Source organism: Patella vulgata, chromosome 1 (assembly GCF_932274485.2).
Source record: "Patella vulgata chromosome 1, xgPatVulg1.2, whole genome shotgun sequence".
In the NCBI taxonomy this organism is placed as follows: domain Eukaryota; kingdom Metazoa; phylum Mollusca; class Gastropoda; family Patellidae; genus Patella; species Patella vulgata.
This window is the reverse complement of record NC_065879.2, coordinates 91,210,257-91,235,840: the sequence shown is the minus strand read 5'-3', so window position 1 is coordinate 91,235,840 and position 25,584 is coordinate 91,210,257. Positions and strand designations below refer to the sequence as shown.

Genomic DNA, 25,584 nt, shown 5'->3' with positions numbered 1-25,584 from the left:
GCCTTATTCACTGAGCCTCCGCAGCTCCCTTTAAAAGCAGAGTGTTAAACCACATTAAGTTGATTGGGATACCTAATAAGAGGAAATAAACCAGGGGTTAAAGTGTTGACATACCAATAACGGTGAGGTTAATGTCTTTAGAGTGGTCTGTCAAATCTACTTTACATCTATATATACCAGCATCTTGTAATGTCACATTTGTTATATTCAGAGTAATGTGCTGTCCTTGTATGGTTGCAGTCTTCTGTATTTCATACCTGTCCGTTTTATCCAGTCCATTTTCCGTGAATCCATTAACCTAAATTATACAATGATGTGGAATAATGTGGGATATTAAGATATTTCCTTAAACTCTTGTTTTTAATATTAAGCCATTTTCTAATATTTCTCCAAGTATCCTTTCTGGATTATTTGCCGGTCCATAATAAAAAAGGACGCAGTCGTTGATGGTGATATGTGTTCAAATGATCAGTAGTATAGGGAAAATGTAGCACAACTACATTCACATAGTCTGCTTAATTTGAGGATGTGGGTGAGTTTATGGGATGGTTAATGCTTAAGTGGTGGCTATTCAAAGTGTAGCAAATAAAAATACCCAGGGTCATTGGCGTAGAATCGAATGTGATCATACATTTGTTGGGATAATAACCGAACTAATAATTGTCATACATTGTCGTATTAACCAACTAGAATCCACACTGATAACAAGACATCTGCAAATTCAACAATGCTGTTCTCGCAAAATGGTCGGAAATAGTAATCCGTTGCATACCTATTTTCTGGGAAGCTTTTATCTGTTTCTAAAAAAAACAGGCAGACAATGAACGGATACAAGTCTGACATAGGGTCATAATATAATATATAACTCTACCTTTAACAGAGAGACGTTATACTTTTCAACATGTAAGTCGCAATCCAGTTGAGTATTGCAGCCAGCTAAAACAACCGGTTCACTTTTACCAGTAGTCACCCAAACAACCGATTCAGCTGCAAAAAACAAAACAACATCACACGCCCTGACCCAAATGTACGCAGGCAATGACTTATATTGTTAATTTTGTCATGATAGTCGTATTGTTTGCGGGACGAAAGAGTTCCAGTAGGTATGGAAGACCAAATGGCTCTTTATTCAGTGTTCTTAATTCATAGTCTTTAATTCTCTATTTGTTGTCGTACTCCGACATTTGTACATTAAAATTAACATTTGTATCTTAAAATCAATATTTGTTTAACAAGTCAGACATTTGCCATGAAAGATTTGTATTTTGGTTTAATTTAATTTTAGTTATATTAAGATAACACTTATTTTAGAAGATCAAAATATTAGCCCACATTTACATTTCAACAACAAATTTCCAAATACAAACCTTGCAAAACATTTCTAAAAAAAACATTGCTCCAAAAACATTTCTCGAAATTCATCGAACCGGAACAATTTGACAACATGAGCGCAAATCGACCTGACATGTTGTTAGTTAGTTGTATTGTACGTCCGCTTCCACCGAGGTGATATCGCAGACAATAAGTCACTATAGAATAATGGGGAATCGAGAAAGCATACAATAATAACAATCGCTCGATGACTGTGACTTGAGTGAAACCACGTGCGTGTTATGGATAATCCATAGAGTTATGTTGCTACAAATATAGGTTAATCGGATCTAGCATTAAATAAAATATTGGTTGAATTTTTGCTTTTTAAATTAATAATAGCATTATATTATAACTAATTATTGGATTCAAACTTTCTGTAGAAGTCAGATCTAGTCAGATATGATGAGTGACAGATTTACACATAAACATACATACAAAACTAAAACAGGGCTAGTCCTATGTGAAAACAAAATATCACCAGATAACACGTGTGATACTTTTGGTGTAAGTTTCCACTGTCCATATAAGGGTGATTTTCGGCGTCATTGGGCTAATTAACCAATCGTTGTAATTAATTTCGTCATATTTGACAAATCTACAAGACTATCATATCCCTGAGCATTCGTCAGACAGCCGCTTGATTCTAGAGGGAGAAGATGTTGCAATCTCTATCAGCAGACACGCCGGTTTCAGAGAATAATTTTATTTTAATTTATGCTTGTATCATATGTACTCAGTGCTTAATATAAAACGTAAAATACAAACTGATGCATTGCTATTCCTGGTAAGACAAACGTCTTAACTACTCAGAAGACACATTTCTTAACTACTGAGATAGGGAGAAGCAAACACACGACTTGAAAAGGAAGCAAAGAAGATAATTGAAAATACTAGACGATCACAAGGCTTATAGGATATGTAGTACGAAAGGATGCATGGACCATACGTAGGATGTAGCGACCGGTTTGTCGGAGGCCAGCTTTCTACGTTTGACAAAAGACTCGTGGTGCTACATATCGTCTTTTATTCTAAGAAGTATCCATTTATAAGATAATCTATACCCACACTTTTTCCACGCTTCAAACGCAGAATAGTCTCTTCAATTTCTTTTGTAGTTATTGGGGAGTTTCAGATATGCCAGTATTTTCAACCGGAGTACTTAATTACCTTAATACAGCCGGGGTGTATATTCATTATCGCTTGACTTATTCATTAACCCCCTTAATAAAACGAGTGACTACGGAATAATTTTTGTAATTTATTTAATTGAAGATCCAATTTAGATTTTGATTTGTAACACTATAACAAAGACAGTCCTGTAGCCATATTCCCCGTGTCCATTTGATCAGAATAAATCAACAGTAAACCTGTATAATATATCGCTTTCTATGAATTCTAGAGATAATTAATTGTCGACTTTTACGAAACAAAATGGTTTCGTGGTGGTACTTCTGGATGTCATTAACAAAGCAACTACGTCGAATCATCTTCGTCGCTGATCGCAGCACACCAATAGACATAGTTCGTTATACCCAGAATCGAATCCAGAGATTGATGCTGCCAAAGTGTTCTTCTTTCCCAAGTGCCGTCAACTTTGTTTTCAAACCTGAAAGAAACAGTAATAATTCTAATGTTATAATTAACATTTATTTTAGAAACTTCGTCGTTTCGAAAACCTTCCAATATATAGTCTGACATAAAAGTCAACTTTGATATGTCACTGGTATGATTTATGATGATCCAAACCCTATCAAACTAAAAAAATATAACAAATTTTCCTTTAACATCGTGTCAACCATCAACGAAATGCTTCATATTCACCTGGTTTTCGCGGATCCATTTACGGATTGGAGTAGCCAACTGTATATCATATTCCTGGAGTCATCGTACAGCGCGAATGAGACTGCCATTCTGTGGGTAGATGATGGATTTGACTCCATTACTCTAAAATATATCGTAAAAAATATATTATAAAAAAATGAAATCGGAAAAATCTCACTACGTTAGATTAACAGTAGACCTACGACTAAAGTTGGACTAATTTTAATTAAAATTTTGTTGGTAGGTAACTGAATTGAATAACAGACTATTTTATGTATTCACCCAAGTGTCGGCGCAAGTGTACACGTGTAGGTAATCTCTGATTAATCAATACCGACTAAACGTTGCACAGACATAGGATCATAAATTAATTAACACCTCGATGTTAGGATTGCTACTTGGATTAAGAACGCTGATAAGGTATTTATCATTTTTATGTCGGCCAAATCAAAGATATAGGTTCACAAAAATCTTGTAATATTCTCCGTGTTGACTTTGCAATGCAATGTGATAAACACGAATTAAGGCTTACCTTGACCAATTGTATATCAAATAAAACTTAGCGTTGTGATCAGGTGTCACATGTCTTTGTTTTGACCTGATCGTCTAGGGATTGGTTGAGACGGGACTGGTTACTGCTGTATCTCTCTTCTTAAGGACTTTACCATTGTGTTTTCTCAGTACGGATACCACATCAAATATGTAACAGGTACAACGATTTTTGTTGCTATATGTTTTTATATCACAACCGTTGAACAATAATCTACATCACAATATTTAAAATTAACATCTATTTCTCTCAAACCCAAATCCTGTAAAAGTCTAACAAGCGTGGCTAGGCTCACAATGAAATAGTCGTCTTCTAAAGAATCTGCCTGATGGCTGGTCTTCTAAAGAATCCAACGATGTCTCGTCTACTAAATAATACAAAGTTGTCTAACTATTGTAGCCCTCACCCCCCCCCCCCCCTTTATAGGTACCTACCCCTAATTGATTTACGTCATAGACTGATAACAGCTAAATTCCAAATATGGAATAGTTATGCACTCGCAAAACGAAAGTCGAGTTACCTTCACACTGCCGGGTAGGACTTTATTTTGTAATATTGCTCTCGTATAGGTCACACGTTTGTAACTCACATTTTTATCTGAAAGCGAGGGTCTCAGTCACAACGTGAACACTGTCATGTTCCTACGACAGCTAAGCACATTTTTGAGTGCAATCATCTCACATATGTTAGATCACAGTTTTACCTGTCATTACACCAAAGGTACAAGACTTTTTAAAAAATACATTTTTATTACAAATGTTTATTATATTACCTGCATAGTTATATTTATCTTTTATTTTTAAAACTACTGTGAAATTTATGGTTGGCGCAAATATAGCCCAGTTGGAGCTGGCAAGCCATAACATTTTATTTCATTCATTACATTAAATGGCGGAAAATTATGTGTGACCATTTTACTCTATATTTGTTACTACAAACATAACTAGGGTGTTTTCGGTTGACCTTCTCTCCGCACGACCTCTCTTGACAGTGACATTTAAATATAAATTTCTTAAAATATACTGATACTTTAGACCTAACATAATATGTTCTCTCAATTGAGGACACAAGCTTTCAATTAATTGTTAAGTATCTATGTCGACTCTGTCACACATACACTACGTGGTTTTCTAAAGGGGTGTATACAATACCCACAAAAATATTAAGACATTAAACGCCTGAAAGCGGCGGAAATGTTCGACAGATATGTTATTTGTAATCTACATGTATGTGGTGTAAACTGTCAAATTGTGATTCAAATGACTTTAGGCCAAAAACAAATGTGTTTCCAGTATAAATCCGACCGACCCATTACAAAACCTGCTGACTCTTAAAGATTTTAAGGGAAATGAACACCTTTTGTTCACTGAGCGACCATTCAGAATACTCTAAGCCTACCTGATTCTTGAAAATGCCTATATTATGTTTTGTTATAAATGAATATGAATGTCATCGTTATTTGAATCAGCATTTAAGGATCGGAATAGGAGGGTACAGCGAACGTTTATTAAAAAATGCCATACTGTTGAAGCAAGATTACTAACAGGTTTCGTATAGGTTTAACACTGCACATTCCGAAAAGCTATAATCCTCACAACTTTCGTTCTAATAATTAACAGCACGCAATTAGACAAAAAGAAGTGAATGTATATTTCAAATAGGTGGACAGGATCTACTCGATTGGTATTTAAAACAGGGGGATCACGGTGGCTAAGTGAGTAAGACGCTGGCTCGCTATCCAGGAGATCGGGTGTTCAATTCCTGCATTGGCCGAGAAAGTTCATCTAGATTTTCCGGTGTGGTTCCTCCTTGTCAGTGATGAAGGATGGAGGGCCTGACAAGGACAGCTGTCTAGTCGTTCGGATGGAACTTAAAAGATCCCTTGACAGTTGGAATTCGATATAAGTGCCGCTGTCCGGGATGAGCCCAGTTCGAAGCAATAGGACGTTAAACCCCATTTCATTTCGGCATTTAAAACACGACAAGTAAATTTATTACGGACCTATTTCGTGTGTGACCTAGCAGCGGGTGCGAAGTCGGAGGAGAATGCATTGCATACACAAGACGATGTTGTCTTTAATCGCTATCCATTTATCATAAATATCGAAGCCTAATTAAATTCTCGGATTATCCACTGCCCGCATCTTTTCTTGGACATTTTCCCTTTCAGTGATGTAGGACAGAGGATCTGACATGGACAGCTGCCTATAGTCATTCGGATGGTAGAAAAACACCAAGGTCCTGTGTACACCCTGGCAGTTGGAATTCGATATAAGGGTAGGACGTAGCGCTGCTGTCCAGACAAAATTTCCCTCATAGCACACTTTTCGGCATGTGCCTTTCTTCATTAGCCCAGTCAGAGCAGAACAAAAAGATGTTAAACCCCATTTCATTTCATTTTTCCAATTTTCTCAAACAGCTGTGGATATAAACTTTTAATATTTAAATGTATACTTTGTATTTTATAACATTCTTAACAGATATAGAAAGAGAGAGAAATGTGGGCTAACGTCCACTCGACAAAAACTAGGTCATTTCGGGACTAACATATGGTTCAATTCTATTTCAATAATAAGGGACTCTTTAACAGTGGTGGGAAACCGGAGGACAGGAGAAAACCCACGAGGTGGGACAGGCGACCCCAATCCTTGTCACGTACAACCGGGGAATCCAAACCACGCCAGTTGACTCAATGACAGACCTTATGATACAGGGCACACGTGCTAAGTATTCAGCCACCCACCCCCACCCCACCGGGTCTTTTAAATAAAGTACATGTATAGATACGTGTAGTATATTTTGTTATATACTGAGCGCCATGGAAAACGCATCACTTTTTTTCCCCAAATATTTTATTACTAGGTGGTTTTGTATGTATAATATTTCACACAATGCTCCCACACGCAAAAAATATCGGACCGTGTGCAAAAAAAAAAATGCACGAGATGCACATGAAAAACCCAATATTCCCGTGCAGCATTGTGAGTGAGCCCTTTAAAAGCACGTTTTCAACTTAATGTGCAGTACATGAACTGTGAAACGTCAATCTGTCTTAATTTGTTGTTGGACGTGTGAAGGAATCGAGCTAGAGATGCCGAGACTTACTTAAAATCAACGGAATGAAGCCATGGGAATGTCCAGGACTGTCATGTCTACACGTGCTATTGCCAGACACTTCAATTGTCATCAGTCCACTATTGTAAGGTTGGTGGAACATGTTCGACTTACTGGATCAACACGTGACCGTCAACGTCCTGGTCCACACCGCGTTACAACCCAGGCTCAAGACCGCTACATCCTGGTCACTCATCTGTGTGACAGATTCCGAACAGGTGCAGCAGTCGTCGGAAAACAAAGACCAGTAAGTGCAAACACCGTAAGACGTCGTCTAAGAGAAGTAGGACTCCGTGCACGACGGCCTTATATTGGAGCTATCCTCAGGGATCATCACCGTCAGCGTCGTTTGATATGGACTGAAGGACACCAGACATGGAGAAGAGTAGACTGGCAAAGTGTGCTCTTCAGTGATGAGAGTCGCTTTCATCTTTATCACGCTGATGGCCGTCAACGTGTGTGGAGACGTCTTGGGGAACGTCTTGCAGACTGCTGCGTCTTCGAAACGAATCGATGGGGTGGGGGAAGTGTAATGGTGTTGGGAGGCTTCACATTTCATCACCGGACCGCCCTACACATTTGCAGGGGTCGCATTAATGCTGTAGCCTACCGCGATGATGGCCCGTGGAGGACACACGCGCTACTGACATTTGAGTAGTACTTTTGGTTTTGACCCCTCTGACTTTGTACCCTTGATTACAAACTAAACATCCATAAGTGTACAAATGTGTTGTTATTGATGTGTTCCCATTTGAATATTGTTCACAATAAGAAGCAAAATAAATAAGATATGTTTACAGGATATACGAAAAACTAAGTGATGCGTTTTCCATGGCGCTCTTTATATATAAGTTGTGCTAGATTTGTAACGTATGTGTGCAATCACATTTATAATTCTGAATGGTTATGGGTAATTAGAGATAAATGGAATGTAACATCCAACATACATAAACTGTCATTTAGGGATAAGTAATTCAATTCAAGTTCAAGAACTCTTACCAGGAGTCTTTAGTAGTGGGGGGAGGGGGCAGAGAAAACGTACATTTAAATTTGGTATCGAAACTAAACCACTTGACTGAATGACAGACATTATGATCTAAAGCGCACACGTTGGACCTCTCCAGTCACGCTCACAGATTGACTGTATATCCCATTTACTACCGCAAATAATGGTTATATGTTCATAACTTTGCTCATCAAAATTTGACATTAGATTAACGGCCAAAAATAATGTTTATTTAATGTTAGATTTAGGATAAAGTCATTTTCATACATCTAACGTAAAGTTTACGTCATTTTCTAACGTTAATCTAACCTAAGTGACGCAAACTTTACGTTAGATTTACGTCAGAAAATGACGTTAATATAACGTTAAAATGATGTAAAGTTTACGTCATTTTCTAACGTTAATCTAACCTAAGTGACGCAAACTTTACGTTAGATTTACGTAAGAAAATGACGTTAATATAACGTTAAAATGACGTAAACTTTACGTTAAATTATCGTTGAAAAAATGAACAAACTGAAAGTAATTTGATCAACCATTTTACGTTAATTTAACGTCATGATGTTATGTGGGGAGGCACAAGCGAATTGTTACACTAAAATTGAACAATATGTTACTCCCGAAATTACCTAATTTGAGTCGAATACGTTAAACCCAATTTCTCTCTTTAAAAACAGTTCAGCCGCTATAGTGTGGTTTATCCTTTTTTACCCTGTTTCCTGCGTGTCTCTCCAGTTAACTTAGTAATAGTAATAGTAATTAATTAGTACTTACCTCTGACAACCGTTACATACAACATATATATCAAAATTATGTAACTCTTCATTATGCTCAACATATATTAAACAAGGAATTAATTATGTAGAAACGTTAAAACACACACATTAATTAACCAGACATATGTCGCCTAATATCAAAACTAGACATTAAACAAAAAAAAACCCCACACGCCATTATTGATTCACCGGTTGCCATGTCACCAATAACCAATTAAAGTGGTAGCGAAACAATTTAGAACTAAGGAGATAAATCCTTCACTGCATAGGGGAAGGTTGCAACCTGATACCCGTTACAACTTATAACCTACACACCCTGACCCATATTCGTCATTGCTTTTAACTTTATGGGATGGATTGTTTTGACGAGGATTTCATTCAACGAATCTACTGGGTAAATCCGAACGAGACCTGTATGTAATTAGTGATTGTTCGTATGCAATTATCATGCTGAATAATTGCATAATACAAGGTATGTGCCGGGCATTTTTTAAATATAATCGACCAGTCATAATAGCTTAATGTCCTTACAACCTATTATAGTCTGTTCGAATTATTCTCCAAAATTACAACCAGGATTTATCAAAAAAAAATGAAAACGGCTTATTTATCAAATACTAAGTGAATATATTACAAAACTATAATATTGTACAACGGACATCGGCAACACAGGGGTACACTATTTGTAGGTGTGGCACATGAATGGATTTATTTAGTTGTACTGTTATATTGCAATAATATATTCTGCTCATTTGTTCGATATAACGAATATCTGTATAGCAAGTGCCACCAGGAACTGTCTATGGCGTCATCGCAGCCGCCTTGGAACTGTGACGTAATTAAATCGAAGTTCGTGAAACGATGCGCCATGGTCCAAGGAACACGCCTGTCATGGTTTCAAGTTGATTGAACATTAATTTGACGGGCGTTGAAATTTTTACGACCCCATTTCTCATCAGTAACAGTTTGGCGGGGAAAAGTGTTACAAATGTCCCGGACCCCTACATTTGGTTTTGAGTACATGATTCTGAATAGATAAGATTGTCTGGTGATCGTAACTGGATCGTAATGGTTTTTCATATAACCCTTTATTGGTCACTCTTAGTCTTTAAAAGAACTGGACCTCCCGCTTTCTTTTCGTAATTCGACCCCACCCCATTGCCTGGTCCAGGGTCCCCGCACACGGTTCATCCGGACCCGTTTCGTACTCTCAATATAGGACTGAATTTTTATTTATTTCAGAAATTAATGATGTTCATCAAATTTACTGTAATACTATTTATTTTTTACTTACTTGCCAACGGTGAGCGTTATTAATTTAATAAATTACTGTAAAATGCTATTACACATTGTTTCATGGCTGTATTTCATTTCTTAAAGTAGCATAAACAGTTTTGTATTTGGAACTCGCATTAAGTGAAAATCTATGGTACATTACACAGGCCAGTAGTACACAGTTCTTCCCTGGATATCAGATCCAGAAATGACATAAGGTTTTGCGAACTAACTCCCGCCGTCAATCCACGAGAAAATGTAAAATAAACACATTTGCAATTAGTGGTTATGTACCGCAAAATATACCCTTGTCTCTATGGGTTGAGATGTCAAAATTGCTTCCCAATGGTTTGTTCAATGTTATGTTATGTTGGTTCTGAAGACCGATCTAAAACTTTGTATATATTATTGACTACAGTCAAAATGATTAACTGTACTTAAAAGTTTCAGGATCGATTTGGTTCAGCAATGATGATGTTGACGATGTTGTTAGTATAAATGGACTAGATGTTAATCTAACATGGAAAATCATGGAAACAAACTACAGAGATTCAATTACTATAACAAAAGATGGGGTAAGTTATTGCAAAACCTTTATCACAAGATGGCATACAGGTACGAGAAGGTACGATGAAGTACATACATAATCCTAAAACAAAAAGACAAAAGTATGAGGGTAGATATTCGACAGTATAATTTAATTTGTGCTTGTTTGGATGCATGTTCGTTTTTGGTATTTTATTTTATTTTGGCTTGCATGTTTGAAAAACTTGGAGGCCGCGGTTGCGTACTAGCACAGAGATCCAAGGTTTCGGATTTGACGGCGAACCAAGTTACCGTGTACACATGGTTGGAATTCGAATTGAGAGTAGACTGTAGTTCCGCTCTTCAAACAGAATTTCTCTCATAGATCATATGTTATATGTCCATATTCATTAGTCCAGTCGGTACAGATAACGTTAAACCTCATTTAAAAGAAATGTAAACTGTTCTGACTTTTATTTCAGTATAACGTCAATTCTGCGTTGATCAAGACTATGGACCCTAACCATACAATAATAACTCTACATTTAACTCATGTTCAGATGGACGACAGTGGTACTTATAGATGTACTCTAGGATTGTGGAACACACGTTACAAAGATGTTAATCTCACTATTATTACTGGTACGTGCAATTTACTAAAACTATTTGAAGCGACCACAAAAGTAAGGAAATTGTATATCTATTTACTATTCGTCGGAAGGTCACACGAATTTCCTTGTTAACGACAACCTGTGATTATGCATGCAACATCTATGGAAATAAGGCATGGAAACAACGTTTATGAAATGAACTTTATCACCATAATAGATTCCCAAGTATATGTTCATCTAAGCCAAAATGTCAAGGAAATGTATTGTATATGAGCAGTAGGCTATAATTGAAATATTGAAATATATGAGCAGTAGGCTATAATTATCAAAATTAGATTCATTATATTCAAATACTTAAATATATTAGTTAACTTGCACCATAAGGCTATCTTTTTCTTTTTCAAAGATCTGAATCTAGAGTGGGATATTACACCCATAAAAGACCGTTTAGCCAAGGATGTAACCTTGACATGGAGATACAAACAGATAACAAACAAAAAGACATTATCTATTTACAGGAAACAGACTAACAATGTAAGTGCAATTATTGCTTTATCTGTGGAATGAATAAAAATATACCATATACAAAAATAATAGGAAAACTTATAACGACTATTATTCACTAGTTGTGGAATGTATATTTAATTTAAGGGATAAAGGGAATGTATTAATGATTATATTTTACAAGGAGGAGAAGATACTATCAATATTTCCGGATGGTTCTGGGCAGATCAAACGGGGATTGCAGGATGTCAACATTACAGTGAGTAGTGATGATATAACAGAGACGGTAGCCTTTACCATATACAACACAACATCTGTAGATTTCAGCTACTCTTACAGCTTAAAAATAGAATTCAGGGAAACACTATACAAGCAAACTGAGTATATTGAAATTATTGAAGGTAAGTTCAAATTTAAAACAAAAAATATGATTTATAAATGAGGTGGGAACAATTCTCTACTTATGAAAAATTTCGGTACTATTGACCACAGTTTAATCATTAAAACGTAAAATCAAAGGTAACGACTATGCACACGTTTACATGCTCCGTTCATGTTTAATATATTTTTTAGAGCTAAATGAAAATGGTGGATCTTTTCAACGAATCAAACTGGTTTACGGACTTCTTGTACTGGTCTTGGTCGTCGTTGTGATTGCTTTTCTTTCAGCATTTTCATTTTATCGTAAGTAGTGTCCTTCATTTACATATTCGTTTATTCATTTGACAATTTAATATTACAATAATATTGAGAACATAACATAATTATATTTCTATTTCAAGAACATATTTGTGTTTAACAAATTGTCTCTTAAAGTAAAGATCTTTACAGGCCGAAATGATATCAATGGGATATCCCCATGATTGCATGATTTAATCTCGATTTCCTCCTTTGTGTAGTGATGAAAAGACCACATCGCACAGCTAACACGGGGGTGACCAGTAATGCAGCTAACGATGCGATAAACAATTCATATGAGTCAGTCAATACTGCGGATATTATAACTGACAACAATCAACTGATGGTATTCGATTCATCTTCACCCGACCTTGACCCATATCTCAACCCGTACAATGAAACAAATAGAACTGAAACAGAAAGCGATAAACACGATTATATGCAACTGAAAATATGCACATTTATTTGTGAGGGTGACATAATAAATGGGGATGTTGAGGAACAAAATGAGGACAGTGATACTCCATCTTCGCATGACTCTGAATCATATTTCCACATGTACGATCAACCAAATAGAACTAAAACTGAGTGCGATAAACACGATTATACACAACTGAAACGATGCACCATATTTTGTGATGTTAACAACGACGATGTTCAGGAAATAAATAATGACAGCGATGGTAGATCAGGAAACGGCATCGATTCATTCAATTTGTCTACTCATGTTGGTGCTATCGATTCCCGAATTCAAAATGAAATAAACTCCACATAAATAACTCCAGTATTTGAAAGATATTGATTTTGGGTAGTTTGCAGAAACCAAAGAACAAAATTGTGTGCATGGCATGGTTGGCTTCCAAAATAAAATAAAACCAAGTACGAACAATCCAAACCATTAAACAATAGTTTATCCAGCATATGAACGGTTCACTGTTTTCAAAATTATACAACAAAACTGTGTTTATAGAGTGTAGATTATACTGAGAAAGAAGAAAAGTCATAGGTTTGCCTAAATATTTACCAATTTAAATTAAAACAATTGTGATTTCATAATCTTTAAAGTTTCCTTATAACTGAACTGTGTTCATAAATATCGCATAATTTAGTGTGTGTGAATATGGACGCAAAACGGATCATTATCACCAAAACCAGCAATGAACTCTGGCGCTTTGCTAAGACCCCATATTGTGTGCTAACTATACCCCTAATGTTTTTGTTAAATCTGTTGTTTTATTATTTGTAATAATTATTAGTAAGAACTGTTCGGTCAATGCTTGCGCCATGGGTGGCCGGAGATTTTGTTAAATTTACAAGAGCATTTAGTATTATTACTAGTGTTCTCAGCGTTTACTCTGTAGTTATTAATTTGTTTTTGTTATTTTACTAATTATTAGTAAGAACTGTTCGGTCAATGCTTGCGCCATGGGTGGCCGGAGATTTTGTTAAATTTACAAGAGCATTTAGTATTATTACTAGTGTTCTCAGCGTTTACTCTGTAGTTATTAATTTGTTTTTGTTATTTTAGTGATGTTCGCAGGTTTGTTAGCGACACCTTTCTTGTTATCGTTACATTCGTTTTTTATTATTTGAGTATTATTTTACTATATGTACGACACCGTACCAGTAATTATTTCTCAATTTAGGAGATTAATTAGCGTTGGATAATTTTAGATGAAAATGACGGAGATACCGAAAATGTAGAACCTTCAGTTTGAGTTTGGTCGTCAATATTATTTCATCGATAATAGGTATTTCGTATGATGCTATATATCATGAACAGTGTTTGTAGAAATTAAATCATTAAGATCCAAGGAGATCACGGCGGATACAATAGGAACATTTGTAAACCTAATATTTCCCCCAAAGGGTAAATGTATGCTTATTGTATATGCTTCACTTGAGAGGAATTACTGCTGAATAACGCATTACGATAGATAGTAAATATAGAATATTATAATCAATAAAATGTTAAAAACTAGACCAAATAGGAAATGTTGCAGAAATGATTTTTGGTAATATCCAGAAAGATCACTGCAGACAATATGAACATTTGTTAAATTAATGTCCCCCCACCAAGGATACTTCGCTTGGGAGGAATTACAGCTGAATAAATGTTAAACTTCAAATCATAGAATATCGGATGTCCGGGATATTATATGGATTATAACACGCGCGCCAGTAATGGTGACTCAGCTCGCTAACCTAGGGGTCCCGTGATTTTCCATGGTGCAGGACCGAGGGCCTTGGGAAAGGAATTTTCCAGTCTTGAATAAAAAAACTGTATTTGTGCTTGTTTTTACCACCAACTTTAATACTTCATCTCATTATCCATACTTTGCAGTTACATAATGCAATCTCTTCTAAATATGCAACAGTATTTTCATAATTATACGAACCTTAGTGGGGATGAGCTGTATGTCCGATAGCAGTATATGCAGGGTGGGGGGGGGCACCCACTATTGATTGCAGAAAAAAATTGAATGGCGTTCAATTGGATTAGTCGTGGCAAAGGGGTTAATGTGGTTTAATTTCCAGTACGGAATTCATCCTAAATGTACCTGTTTAAAGATCATCAATGTAATACGCCGGGTTTTCAGTTTCCACGAAACCCACATCCACGAAACCCACATTCTCTGGGATTTTACGATTCACCCGTTGCTTAATGCATGTAGACTGCATTCCCTGAGAAAAACTTCCTGTGTAGTTTTACCACTTAATATCTTTAAACCACACTAACAAGGCTTTATTAAATAGAGGATCGTAAAAAAGATGTTTATGATTAACATAGATTTGGTTACATTTACCACAATGGTCTCTGCGCCCAATAACTGTTGACATATTAATACCACAATAAGATTATATTTATTTAGAAGCTCGCATATTGAAACATGTTTTTTTGCGGGGCGAATAGTTGTAAGGACGCTTAAAAAAAATGGGAAAACACTGGTTTCAACTCTACTTCCGAACACACAGGACATAATAAATTGCTACATCGTATTACCCGAATATTATCCGGTGTCTATTGTGAATCACACGTAAATTTAGATGTTATTTTTTAACTGACCGGGTTTCTTTTTTGTTCGTATATTCCCCATCAAATATATAACATAGTCAAACAATTTGCGAAGCCTCTTTATTAGGGTGTCACTCTATGTAGCTTGTGCGAAACACTATTGGTTTTGTATGGATTCTTCTTTTTATACGTCAACATTTATAATGTGGACGTGAGACAGAGAAATGGGGTTTAACGTCCACTCGACACACAAACTAACATATGGATCAATTTTATTTCAATAATTCGCTTGCGCGTAGTGGTCTTTAGCTGTGGAAGGAAAATCGGAGGGCCCGGAGAACACCCATGAGGTTGGACAGGCGACCCTACTCCTTGTCACGTAAAACCGAGGAATCGAAACCATGAAAGTTGACTTAATGACACAACACGACGCGCTGACCAATCGCCCCCATCTCCATTATACCCAATTATAACGTGGAGTTACTATGCCATCGCCCCTGTCTGTGTGTGTGGATGGGTGTCTGTATGTATGTGTGTCGCCTACAGGGCGCAATTTCTTTACGGATCATTTTGAAACTTTTCATACATGTTCCCTATATGCTAAGTTGACCTCTATTATTTTTGGTCTGTGTGGTACCTACAGGCGGCAATTCTAAACAGATCCTTTTGAAACTTTGCATACATATTCCTTATAACCTAAGGAGGATCCATATTGGTGAATGTGTGACCCCCAGGGGCAGAGTCACACCCATTTTTACATTTGTCTGTGTTGCCTACAGGCCACAATTCCTAATGGTTCACCTTGAAACTTGGCTTTCTTCGAAAGGCGGTGGACAAAATTCTTAAAATGTCAAATTATGTATGTGTAATTATTTAGCTAACTTTAGCCATTGCACCCCACAACTAACAATGTCTGTCAGAGTGTTTTTGTAATACTTGAAGATGTAAGGTACACTGCTGCACCATTTTCATGCGGTACACTTTTGAGCTAATCTAACTCAAGAATTCATGTCCAGAATCTCAGCCCTCAAAGCCACATCCACCACCAGATACCCGGCTGACTTACATTCTGTCTGATGATAAAATATAAGTAAAAATTGGTACATTTTCCATCTAGACTGTCCCACCCACACCCGGACTCCTGATCTACCACTTGTTAATGGATTGTCTAGGACCTTAAAGGGATATTAATTGTCATCTTGTATCATAGTCTAATCCTTTAAAGGTATATTGCATGTAACCATAGGCGTACGAACAAATGGGGTGGGGATGTCTGCTGCCCCCCCCCCCTAAACTTTGGGCAATCTGACTTTTCGGGCACACATGTAAAGTGAAAATAAAATAAAGAGCCCACCCTCACGCAAATGAAGTGATGACGCCACCCATATGAAGTGTGGGTGACACTAAACCCAGACGTGCTTGAAGTGAAAAATTTGATATCTGAAGTGTTCATTTCTACCACACTTCCGTAACAACACTTCAAATTTTCAATGAAATAAAGAAGGCAGAAATGATGTTGAAGTGAGGAAGGGAAGAAGCCATGCCAAATATGCAAATTAGGCTTCAACGAAGTGTTCACTTCAACCAAGTGCTTATTGGGTGTTATTCTAACTTCAACTCAGTGCTTATCGGGTATTTTTCTCACTTCAACTCGGTGCTTATCGAGTGTATTGCTCACTTCAACCCAGCGCTTATTGAGTGTTTTGTTCACTTCAACTCAGTGCTTATTGAGTGTTTTGCTCACTTCAAACCGGTGCTTTTCTCACTTCAACCCAATGCTTATCAGGTGTTTTTGTCACTTCAACCCAGTGATTATCAGGTGTTTTTCTCACTTCAACCGAGTGCTTATCAGGTGCTTATTGGTTGTTTTTCTCACTTCAAACCGGTGCTTATGGAGTGTTTTTCTCACTTCAACTCGTTGCTTATGGAGTGTTTTGCTATTTTCAATCCAGTGTTTATCGAGTGTTTTGCTCACTTCAACCCAGTTTTTATGTAGTGTTTTGATTACTTCAACCCAGTCTTTATCGAGTTTTTTTCTCACTTCAACCCAGTGCTTTTCGGGTGTATTTCTCACATTGACCCAGTGCTTATTGGTTATTATCACTTCTACCCAGTAAGTTTGCAGACTTCCAACAGTATGAGGCCTAGCTCACAAACCAGGTGAGGGTGAGGGCTGTATTTGATCCCAGTGTCGGTGATGAAAGTTACCCCACCCTCCCAGGATTTTCTGCACCGTTCGCCTGATTAGTGGATCTAGGGCCTGGCAAAGGATGGTGTTTGGTTATGATAGTGATGCGGCTGAAAAGTCAAATTTCCATGTAGAAATTGTCGTCCATGTAAAAAAAAGAAACCTGTGTAATTAAAAGAGGACAATTCAGAAAAGCCACATCTGGGCTAAATTTCCCTCATAGCACCCTGTATAATCCTAGTTATGCTGAAAAACCGCAAACATGAAACAAAATAACACTTTGATATTTATTATTTATTATTGTTTTCAAAATATTACAACACAATTGATACAATAAACAAGTGGTTGCCATCTAAGATACCCCCACATATTGCAAAAGAGAATAAGGAATATCAATAGGCTAATCACTCATTGTCCCAATGTTTCATATAGAATTAGAAAAAAATCTGTTAAAATTTTTTTTTAGCCTTTTCACGTTCACATGGTTTCCGAAAAAGTGGGTTAAGTGTGGATTGCTGAAATTTATAGGATTTGTCCTCTCGGGGTCCCAATGCTACACGGCAAATTAAAAAATTGTAGCCTCATCACATTCACATGCTTTTTTGAAAAGGTTATCTTCGAATCGCTGCATATCGTGGGGGTTTGTGATCTCATGAATCCAATGCTTCACACTAAATCTGAAAAGGATCGGTTAAAAACTGTAACTCCTATCAAATTCAAAGTTTTTGGCTATGGGACATAACTCTGAACTCGAAAGCCAAATCTTCTGCAAAGAGGGGTTAATTCGGGCATGGGAAATGTTGGCATATAAAACTGAGAATTCTAGAGGATCCAGAAGTTAAAAACAATGGATCGTACAATCAGGTGTAATATTCTAGGAAGATACGGTCCAATATATGCCAAAATCATCTGGATGGCCTACATTCTAAAAACCCAATTTTTGCACAATATAAGGGGCCATAATCCATGAGGTTAGTGTTCAAAATGAATCCGATCCCAGATGATTTGAATATAAATATACATTTAAATTTCATTAAAATAAGATAATTGTGACCAGTAGAGTTGTCCACAAACAAATTTCACCGGAGGTACATCTGGACGCACAGGGGCAGCGACATGAAAATGTGGGTGCCATAAAAAATAAATAATCATAGACTCAAGGGCAGGTGTTTTGTAATTTGGATAGCACCAGACTATAATCCATTACAGTTTACACATTTCATGTGTTTTCTTGCATCTTTAACACACCATATTCAACCCACATTCAATGTTGCAATTAATCACCTCCACACCTTATTCGGCCACATTCATACGTGCTGTCATTCTGGTGCCATAAAATATAAATAATCATAGACTCAAGGGCAGGTGTTTTGTAATTTGGATAGCGCCAGGCTATAATCCATTACAGTTTACACATTTCATGTGTTTTCTTGCATCTTTAACACACCATATTCAACCCGCATTCAATGTTGCAATTAATCACCTCCACACCTTATTCGGCCACATTCATAGGTGTTGTCATTCTGGTTTGATTAACCTGAAATTAAAACAAAAAAATGTTCAGTTAAAGATGCATTCCGAAAAAAGTAATAATAGGGAGATTATTTCGAATAAAATATGGTAAGTTTGGATATGGAAAGTAGAGAAATGGGGTTTAACGTCCACTCGATACAAACTAGGACATTTCGGGACTAATATATGGTTCCATTTTATTTCGATAGCACGTAGTAGTCTTTAGCAGTGGGAGGAAACCGGAGAAAACCCATGAGATTGGACAGTTGACCCTGCACTTCATCACATACAACTGAGGAATCGAAACCATGCCAGGTAACTCAATGACAGACATTATGAGCTAACCAGTCGGCCATCCAACCCCCCAGATTCTCATGGAAACACTAAGAGACACAGTGAAAACAAGCAGATGCCATGCAAGATACACCTACATTTTGTAAGACGTGGAGAGAGAACAAGCCTAAAAAGCGATTTAAGTTTCATCAAAATTGGATAACAATTGTGATCTCTAGAATGTGATTTGTACAATCAGGCACCATAATCATAAGTTTTGGTCCAATATGCCCGAATATTCTAATGAACCGAGATCTTTGGGATATAAACATACATTTCAAGTTTTATAATAAAAATTGTCACTCTAAAGGGTCCACAAGCTAAAAATGCAATTTTTCATGCGATCAGGAAATGAGATCTTTGGGATACAATTTGATTAAAATACAGTTTTTTTTATACTTTCGATAGTCTACACTACATGAAGATCTGACAGGTTGTAGTGGAAGGTCGCATTAGGGGTCATACAAGTGGCTTTTGACCCTATGATGTCAGACATTTGATTAACCAATCAGTATTTGATGTTTCTAGTGGGTTACCCACAGCTCTGTGCACCACAACCAAAAACTCGCCGTAACTGACCTTTCATTGGCTAACCCCTCACAACATCCAGAATGTGGGTTAAATTACAACTCTTTCAGTGTAGTGTAGTCAAGACGGATAAAACGAAATTTTGAACTGTGTTTTAATCAGATCTATTTTGGATATAAACATACATTTCAAGTTTCATCCAAATCGGATAAAAAGCGTGACCTCTACTGCCCACTACATTAGTATTACATAATTTTACACTATTTCCGTACAGGGAGCGGTCAATTTGTCTGGCAGTTTCGGTACGATCTTCATGAAATTTAAACTCAGTCGTCCTTATGGTAAAACGGTGATGTTTAGATGTTTTTTAATCGGATAAATATTTTGACCTCTAGACAGACCACAAGCTAAAAACATGATTTTTCGTACAATCATGGGCCAAAAGTTACCATCCCATTTGCGTGAATATCAAAAGAAACTCAGATCTTTGGGTTATAAAATAAATTTAAAGTTTCATCAAAAGGTATAAAAATTTTGACATCGAGAGGGCCCAAAACCTTGGTATTACATACTCTTGTTATATTATTTGAGTATGAGGCGTGGTCAGTTTGGCAGGCAATTTCAGTCAGATTTTCACAAAATTATTAATATCAGGGTGTTATGGTGATATATTTGAACGGTTTTTAAAATTGGATAAAATTTGTGACAATCACAAGCTAAAAACACCATTTTTTGTATAATCAGTGGCCATAATCCAGGGAGTTACGATCCAATATGCGCGAATATTGAAAGGATCTGGGATCTTTGGGTTATATACATACATTTTAAGTTCAAGCATTGGCCGAGAAAGTTCACCGGTATTTTCCGAAGTGGTTTCCCCTTGTCAGTGGTGCAGAGCGGAGGGCCTGACAAGGACAGCTGTCTAGTCCTTCGGATGAGACAAAAAACCGAGGTCCCGTGTATACATTGGAATGCACGTAAAAGATCCCTTGGCAGTTGGAATTCGATATCAGAGTAGGCGATAGTGCCGCTACCCGGGCAAACTTTCCCTCATAGCACACTGTATGGCGTATGCCCGTCTTCATTAGCCCAGTATAGGAGCAGAACAGTAGGACGTTAAACCCCATTTCATTTCATTTCTTTAAGTTCAAAATTGTGACCTCTAGATGGGTCCAAAACCTTGGCTATTTTGTTGGGCAATTTCAGTCTGATTTTCGTGAAATTTGAGCTCAACTGTTATTAAGATGTAACGGTGATATAGTTGAACGTTTTTTTAAATTCAGATAAAAATTGTGATTCCTGGAGGTTTCACAAGCTCAAAATGTGATTTTTTCAATACATTCAGGTGCTTTAATCCATGAAGGAAAGGGGATTAACTAAGGCCTGTATTGTGCTAAGACAAATATGGATGACAGACCACAGGGGTGGATGACGGAAATATACGACTGTATTAAAATGTGGATGATTACAAAGGATTATCTTCCAGTGACTGTAATCAACATTGTTAGTACCGGTACTGGGCGGCATTAAAATCTTCAGCTGTAATGACTTTCAATGACTGATTTATACCAAATACTGTATACAGCACTCATTATTTGTATTTCTATCATTCATCCATCCGGGTCACAAGCTCACCATCTGAAAACATAAAATTATCTTTTTAGATCAGATGGGATGATTCTTCTCAAAGATGAGGGTATGGGTTACATGTATAGTGAGAAAAAGATACAACCTAATTGCAGCTATTTCACGAACAATCCCCATACTTTTTTTTTTAAAAAGGATCAGGTATCGACATTAAAAGTTAACTGGAGATTTTTTATCAGACTACATCAACAATCCCACCTATATGGCTTAATTATCACACAAAGCAAAATTGATGCAATTTGTACATTTGGGCAATCAGTTTCATTTTCAGGCAAGTGAAATCATTGAACTACTTACCCTAAGAAGTTAATGTTGTGTTAGGAATGTGTCATGTTTTATTTACCAGCAACAATCCCAAGCATAATAATTTAATGTCTACTTTTATGCACCCACCAGACTAATGAATACAGATATATGCCATACCGTGACCTACATGTATAAGGGAAATTTTGCCCAGAACCACTCCGCTAAAGCCTACTATATTGAATTCTGTCACGGGTTCTTTTACACCAATGGACCTTGTTTTTTTGTACCATCTGATTCTGAACAACTGGATACTGTCCTTGCCAGGCTCTCGCTCCAGAAAATCCGGAGGAACTTTCTTGGCAAACCAAAGACTTCTTGGTTAGGGTGCCTGCGTCTTACTAAGCCTAATTATTTACAATGTTCTAGGCTAAATTTGACCTGTGAAGAAAATTTTCTTAAAAATCAATTTAAATATTACCTACACATGTATAAGGTACCGTAATGAGTTTTTCGCATCATGTCATACACATCTTTGAATTCTTTACTTTAAAATTTGAATTTTTCTGAAAAAAAAGGGAAATGGGGTTGAATGAAGATGAACATAGCTATGCAGTGGCCTATGACCATTTGGGTTTCTGTTGCTTTGAGGGAATTTTTGTTTGGACAGCAGAGTTGCAGCCTTTTATAACAAATTCCAACTGCCAAAGGTTCTTTTACGTGTCCTCCAACATGTCCAAGAGACCCTGGTTTTTGTCCTATCTGAATCTGACAAGGAGAAATCATGCCAGGAAATTCTGAGGAACTTACTTGGCAACACTGGGATCGAACCCAGAACTGTATCAGTGGCGAGGGTGGAATCCATGTTATTTCTACGTGAAAAATTATTCAATATTGGGACCATCGGAATAAAAGCTTGAAAGATTTAAATTTACGGGCCATTAGCTGCTTTTAAACTACCAGGAATTGGGGAACGTATGATTATTGGACAGCAGTACTGAGGGGTAATCTCTATAACTGACTTTCAGATTCTCAGGCCGCCCAACCATGTATCAACCTCAAGAACCATTGAACTATGAACTAACGGATTTCAGATCATCGGCCCATGTATAGAATAACAGACATGTAGGGTGACAGAATAAGTTTACTTCAATTTACCATCTTGTCTCGACACATTTTTCACATACCGGCACTGGTGAATTATTAATTTACAGGCTCTGAAAAAATTTAAAGAAAATAAAGATGAAATAAATTCCCTTTTTTTTCAAGTACTGGTACAGTGTACCGCAGTTTAAATTTACCGAAAACAACTTTAATCATTCAAAACGAATGCCAGTTAACTCGTTCACACAAAAAGTCTAGTTATGTCGTCCACAAATGTCACAGCATTGGTCAACTTGTCCACACACCCATGGCGCCTAAATTTGTTACTGTGCCCACAAAATTCACCAAAGTTGTGGTATGATGCAGCACGTCTACTATTCGATCTACTATTTTAATATTCCCCAATGGGCCAAACATTACTCTTTTTTTAATCTAAAAATTATTTTAATTATCTTTTTTTCAGTTACTGTACCGAAATACTCTCTGCGATTTTTTCCTATATGTTTAACAAATTGCAGTAAGAGTAATCATTCTTGTACTGCTTATTTGTGACTACTTAAACTTAGTACTGTAACTAAATAATATTTTAATTAATAATTTTACAGGACATAATTAATAAGCTATAGTGATCGAAGGTATTTCTAGAATTCTACAAGTACCAAGTCCCACTTGCTGTTCCAAGGCGTCCGCAAGAATAACAATGTTACCTATTTGAAGTCTAAAGCATAATCTGAGCCGCTGCTACGGCAAAACATCAATATATAGGTTAAATCCTGCTGGTAGCACGGGACTCATAGGTGGAAGTAGTCCCGGTTATCCCAACGGACACCTGTATTAGGCCTATACTGATACAATTACAGGGCAAAATCACAACAAAGCTTTAGTAACTTTTAAAAAAATGCATGAATGGAGTGAAAATAAGAGTGCACACGAAAATAATACAGGTTGTTAATGTTAATCATAATTTTTATATTATACTAATTACTTAGGCCTAATGGTAATGCAATCATCAATTCGACAATGCCAATGTGAATGTAAATGTTGAATGAATGGCATTGGCAATGGTATGCCATGAAATGAATAAATAATTCTCTGCATAGATCTAGTTCAAATTAAACTAAGAATTTTCTGGGACAAATCGTCAAATTATAAATAATTGGGTGTTCTAAACAGGTAACATGGGCTAGGCTACCTCATAGCAGTGTACATTTTACTACATCAATCAATGAAATGGTCATGATTTCGACGCCATGACACCAAATCCAAATTATTATTGTGTGCGAGTCATGATCACAGTGAACTTATTTTTCTGCGATTAGATATTTTGTTACTGATAATTTGTAGCTAATCATTAAACTAGCTAGCTATAAAAAAAACTGATCTTTACAACAATTAAAACTTTGAGAAATATTACAATAACTTACCTTAAACTTAAACTGTTTTCATTGACAGTATCAATCAAGTTAGCGAAAAGACAAAGATGGCGGCCATAACATGAGACGAAGGCTACGATTGGATTAAACTTAACTTACGTCATTGTTGACCAATCCTAGCGATCTTAAGAAAATACGAGTAAAAAAAAAAAAAAATTTAAAAATCATTTGTTTACTACCGGTATCATTATTATTAACAGAAATTCTTTTGTTTGTGTTTGGTTATAAAACTAGTTCTTAAACAAATGTGGAATTATGTATCAAAACATTGTTTTCCAATATGTTAACAACTTGCATGAACTAGCTATATTTCGCTTGAGACGTCGAAGCATCTGGGTCACACACACAGTAACACCCACACACCCACAAAAATAAATAGGTCAACAATATTTTTAAATACTTAATCGCCATTTTGATAATACTAATAGGCTAATTTAATTACAGCTAGACCTACAATTAAAAATTTAGTTTAAGATGTTGTAGGCCTCCATCTTTATATATTCATTTAAAAAAAACAACTTAAAAACACATATTTAAACAGGATTCTAACTGACCCTGTTGTATTTTAGTACCGGTACTCTATACCATGGACCATATAACACATACAACTGTTAACATTAACACCCTGTCCCCTGAGCACTATAAATATGCTGTAATAATAATAATAATAGTATAATATTAATAAACAGAAATAATAATAATAATAAGCAAATTTTAGCAATGTCTAAATGTCAATATTTTTTGTAATCTTTTTACATTTCTTCCAAAGCAAATGTTAAATATTGTATCAAAACATTTTTGTTCAATATTTTAACTTTTCATGAATTATACTTTCTGAAATTTTGATGTCATTGAAAATATGATAGGTGTAGGCCTAGGGCCTACGCGGGGATCATGTGGTTAAGTGGGTAAGACACTGGCTTGCTAGCCTGGAGGTCGGGTGTTCAATCCCTGCATTGGCCGAGAAAGTTTCCCCTTGTCAGTGATACAGGACGGAGGGCCTGACAAGGAGAGCTGTCTAGTCGTTCGGATGGGACGAAAAACCTTAGCAGTTGGAATTCGATATAAAAAAAGCCGTAGCGCTGCTGCCCGGGCAAAATTTCCCTCATAGCACACTGTATGGCGTATGCCCGTCTTCATTAGTCCAGGTTAGGAGTAGCCGGATGTTAAACCCCATTTCATTTCATTTCATTTCAGGGCCTACGTAGGCCTAGGAATGTTTTTTTTTAAATGACAGATTCTCGCAATTTTAATATAGACTACAGACCTACTTAATGTCTTTTTGAGACTAACATATGGTTCGATTTTATTTCAATAATTTGCGCATGTACGGGTCTTTAGCAGTG

At 36.5% G+C, this 25,584-nt stretch overlaps 2 protein-coding genes and 2 long non-coding RNA genes across 8 annotated transcripts in view; 1 reads left to right on the top strand and 3 right to left on the bottom strand.

Annotated features, from left to right (window-relative positions):
- Positions 1 to 8,789, bottom strand: part of LOC126816976 (uncharacterized) — a 34,248-nt gene extending 25,459 nt beyond the window's left edge. For 3 of the 4 annotated variants that reach the window (XM_050543782.2, XM_050543783.2, XM_050543796.2), the window contains exons 1-3: positions 8,640 to 8,789; positions 872 to 987; positions 115 to 298 (exon numbers count right to left, since the gene is read on the bottom strand). In XM_050543782.2, the coding sequence (XP_050399739.1) occupies positions 115 to 298; positions 872 to 987; positions 8,640 to 8,703 (364 nt within the window). In that variant the 5' untranslated portion in view covers positions 8,704 to 8,789. Of the gene's footprint in view, positions 1 to 114; positions 299 to 871; positions 1,809 to 8,639 lie in introns of those variants that run through there. The other variant, XM_050543786.2, reaches the window with a different exon arrangement.
- Positions 2,620 to 4,092, bottom strand: LOC126819004 (uncharacterized). Its single transcript, XR_007679448.2, has 3 exons — positions 3,728 to 4,092; positions 3,196 to 3,318; positions 2,620 to 2,980 (listed from the first exon to the last, which is right to left on the bottom strand). It is a non-coding gene; the product is annotated as an uncharacterized LOC126819004 (long non-coding RNA).
- Positions 8,790 to 8,997: 208 nt separating the features above from the next.
- LOC126817937 (uncharacterized) lies at positions 8,998 to 14,133 on the top strand. 2 transcript variants are annotated; one of them, XM_050545113.2, is made up of 8 exons: positions 8,998 to 9,113; positions 9,884 to 9,944; positions 10,361 to 10,491; positions 10,924 to 11,083; positions 11,459 to 11,586; positions 11,741 to 11,957; positions 12,130 to 12,240; positions 12,456 to 14,133. In XM_050545113.2, exons 2-8 carry the CDS (start codon positions 9,890 to 9,892, stop codon positions 13,007 to 13,009), a joined length of 1,356 nt encoding a protein of 451 aa, XP_050401070.1. In that variant the 5' UTR covers positions 8,998 to 9,113; positions 9,884 to 9,889; the 3' UTR covers positions 13,010 to 14,133. The 2 variants fall into 2 exon arrangements, with proteins under 2 accessions (XP_050401070.1, XP_050401077.1); XM_050545120.2 differs by lacking the exon at positions 12,130 to 12,240.
- Positions 14,134 to 17,785: 3,652 nt separating this feature from the next.
- LOC126818999 (uncharacterized) lies at positions 17,786 to 24,667 on the bottom strand. The gene is made up of 5 exons (XR_008788045.1): positions 24,230 to 24,667; positions 22,860 to 22,918; positions 22,187 to 22,267; positions 21,323 to 21,449; positions 17,786 to 18,975 (listed from the first exon to the last, which is right to left on the bottom strand). It is a non-coding gene; the product is annotated as an uncharacterized LOC126818999 (long non-coding RNA).
- Between the last annotated feature and the right edge of the window lie 917 nt (positions 24,668 to 25,584).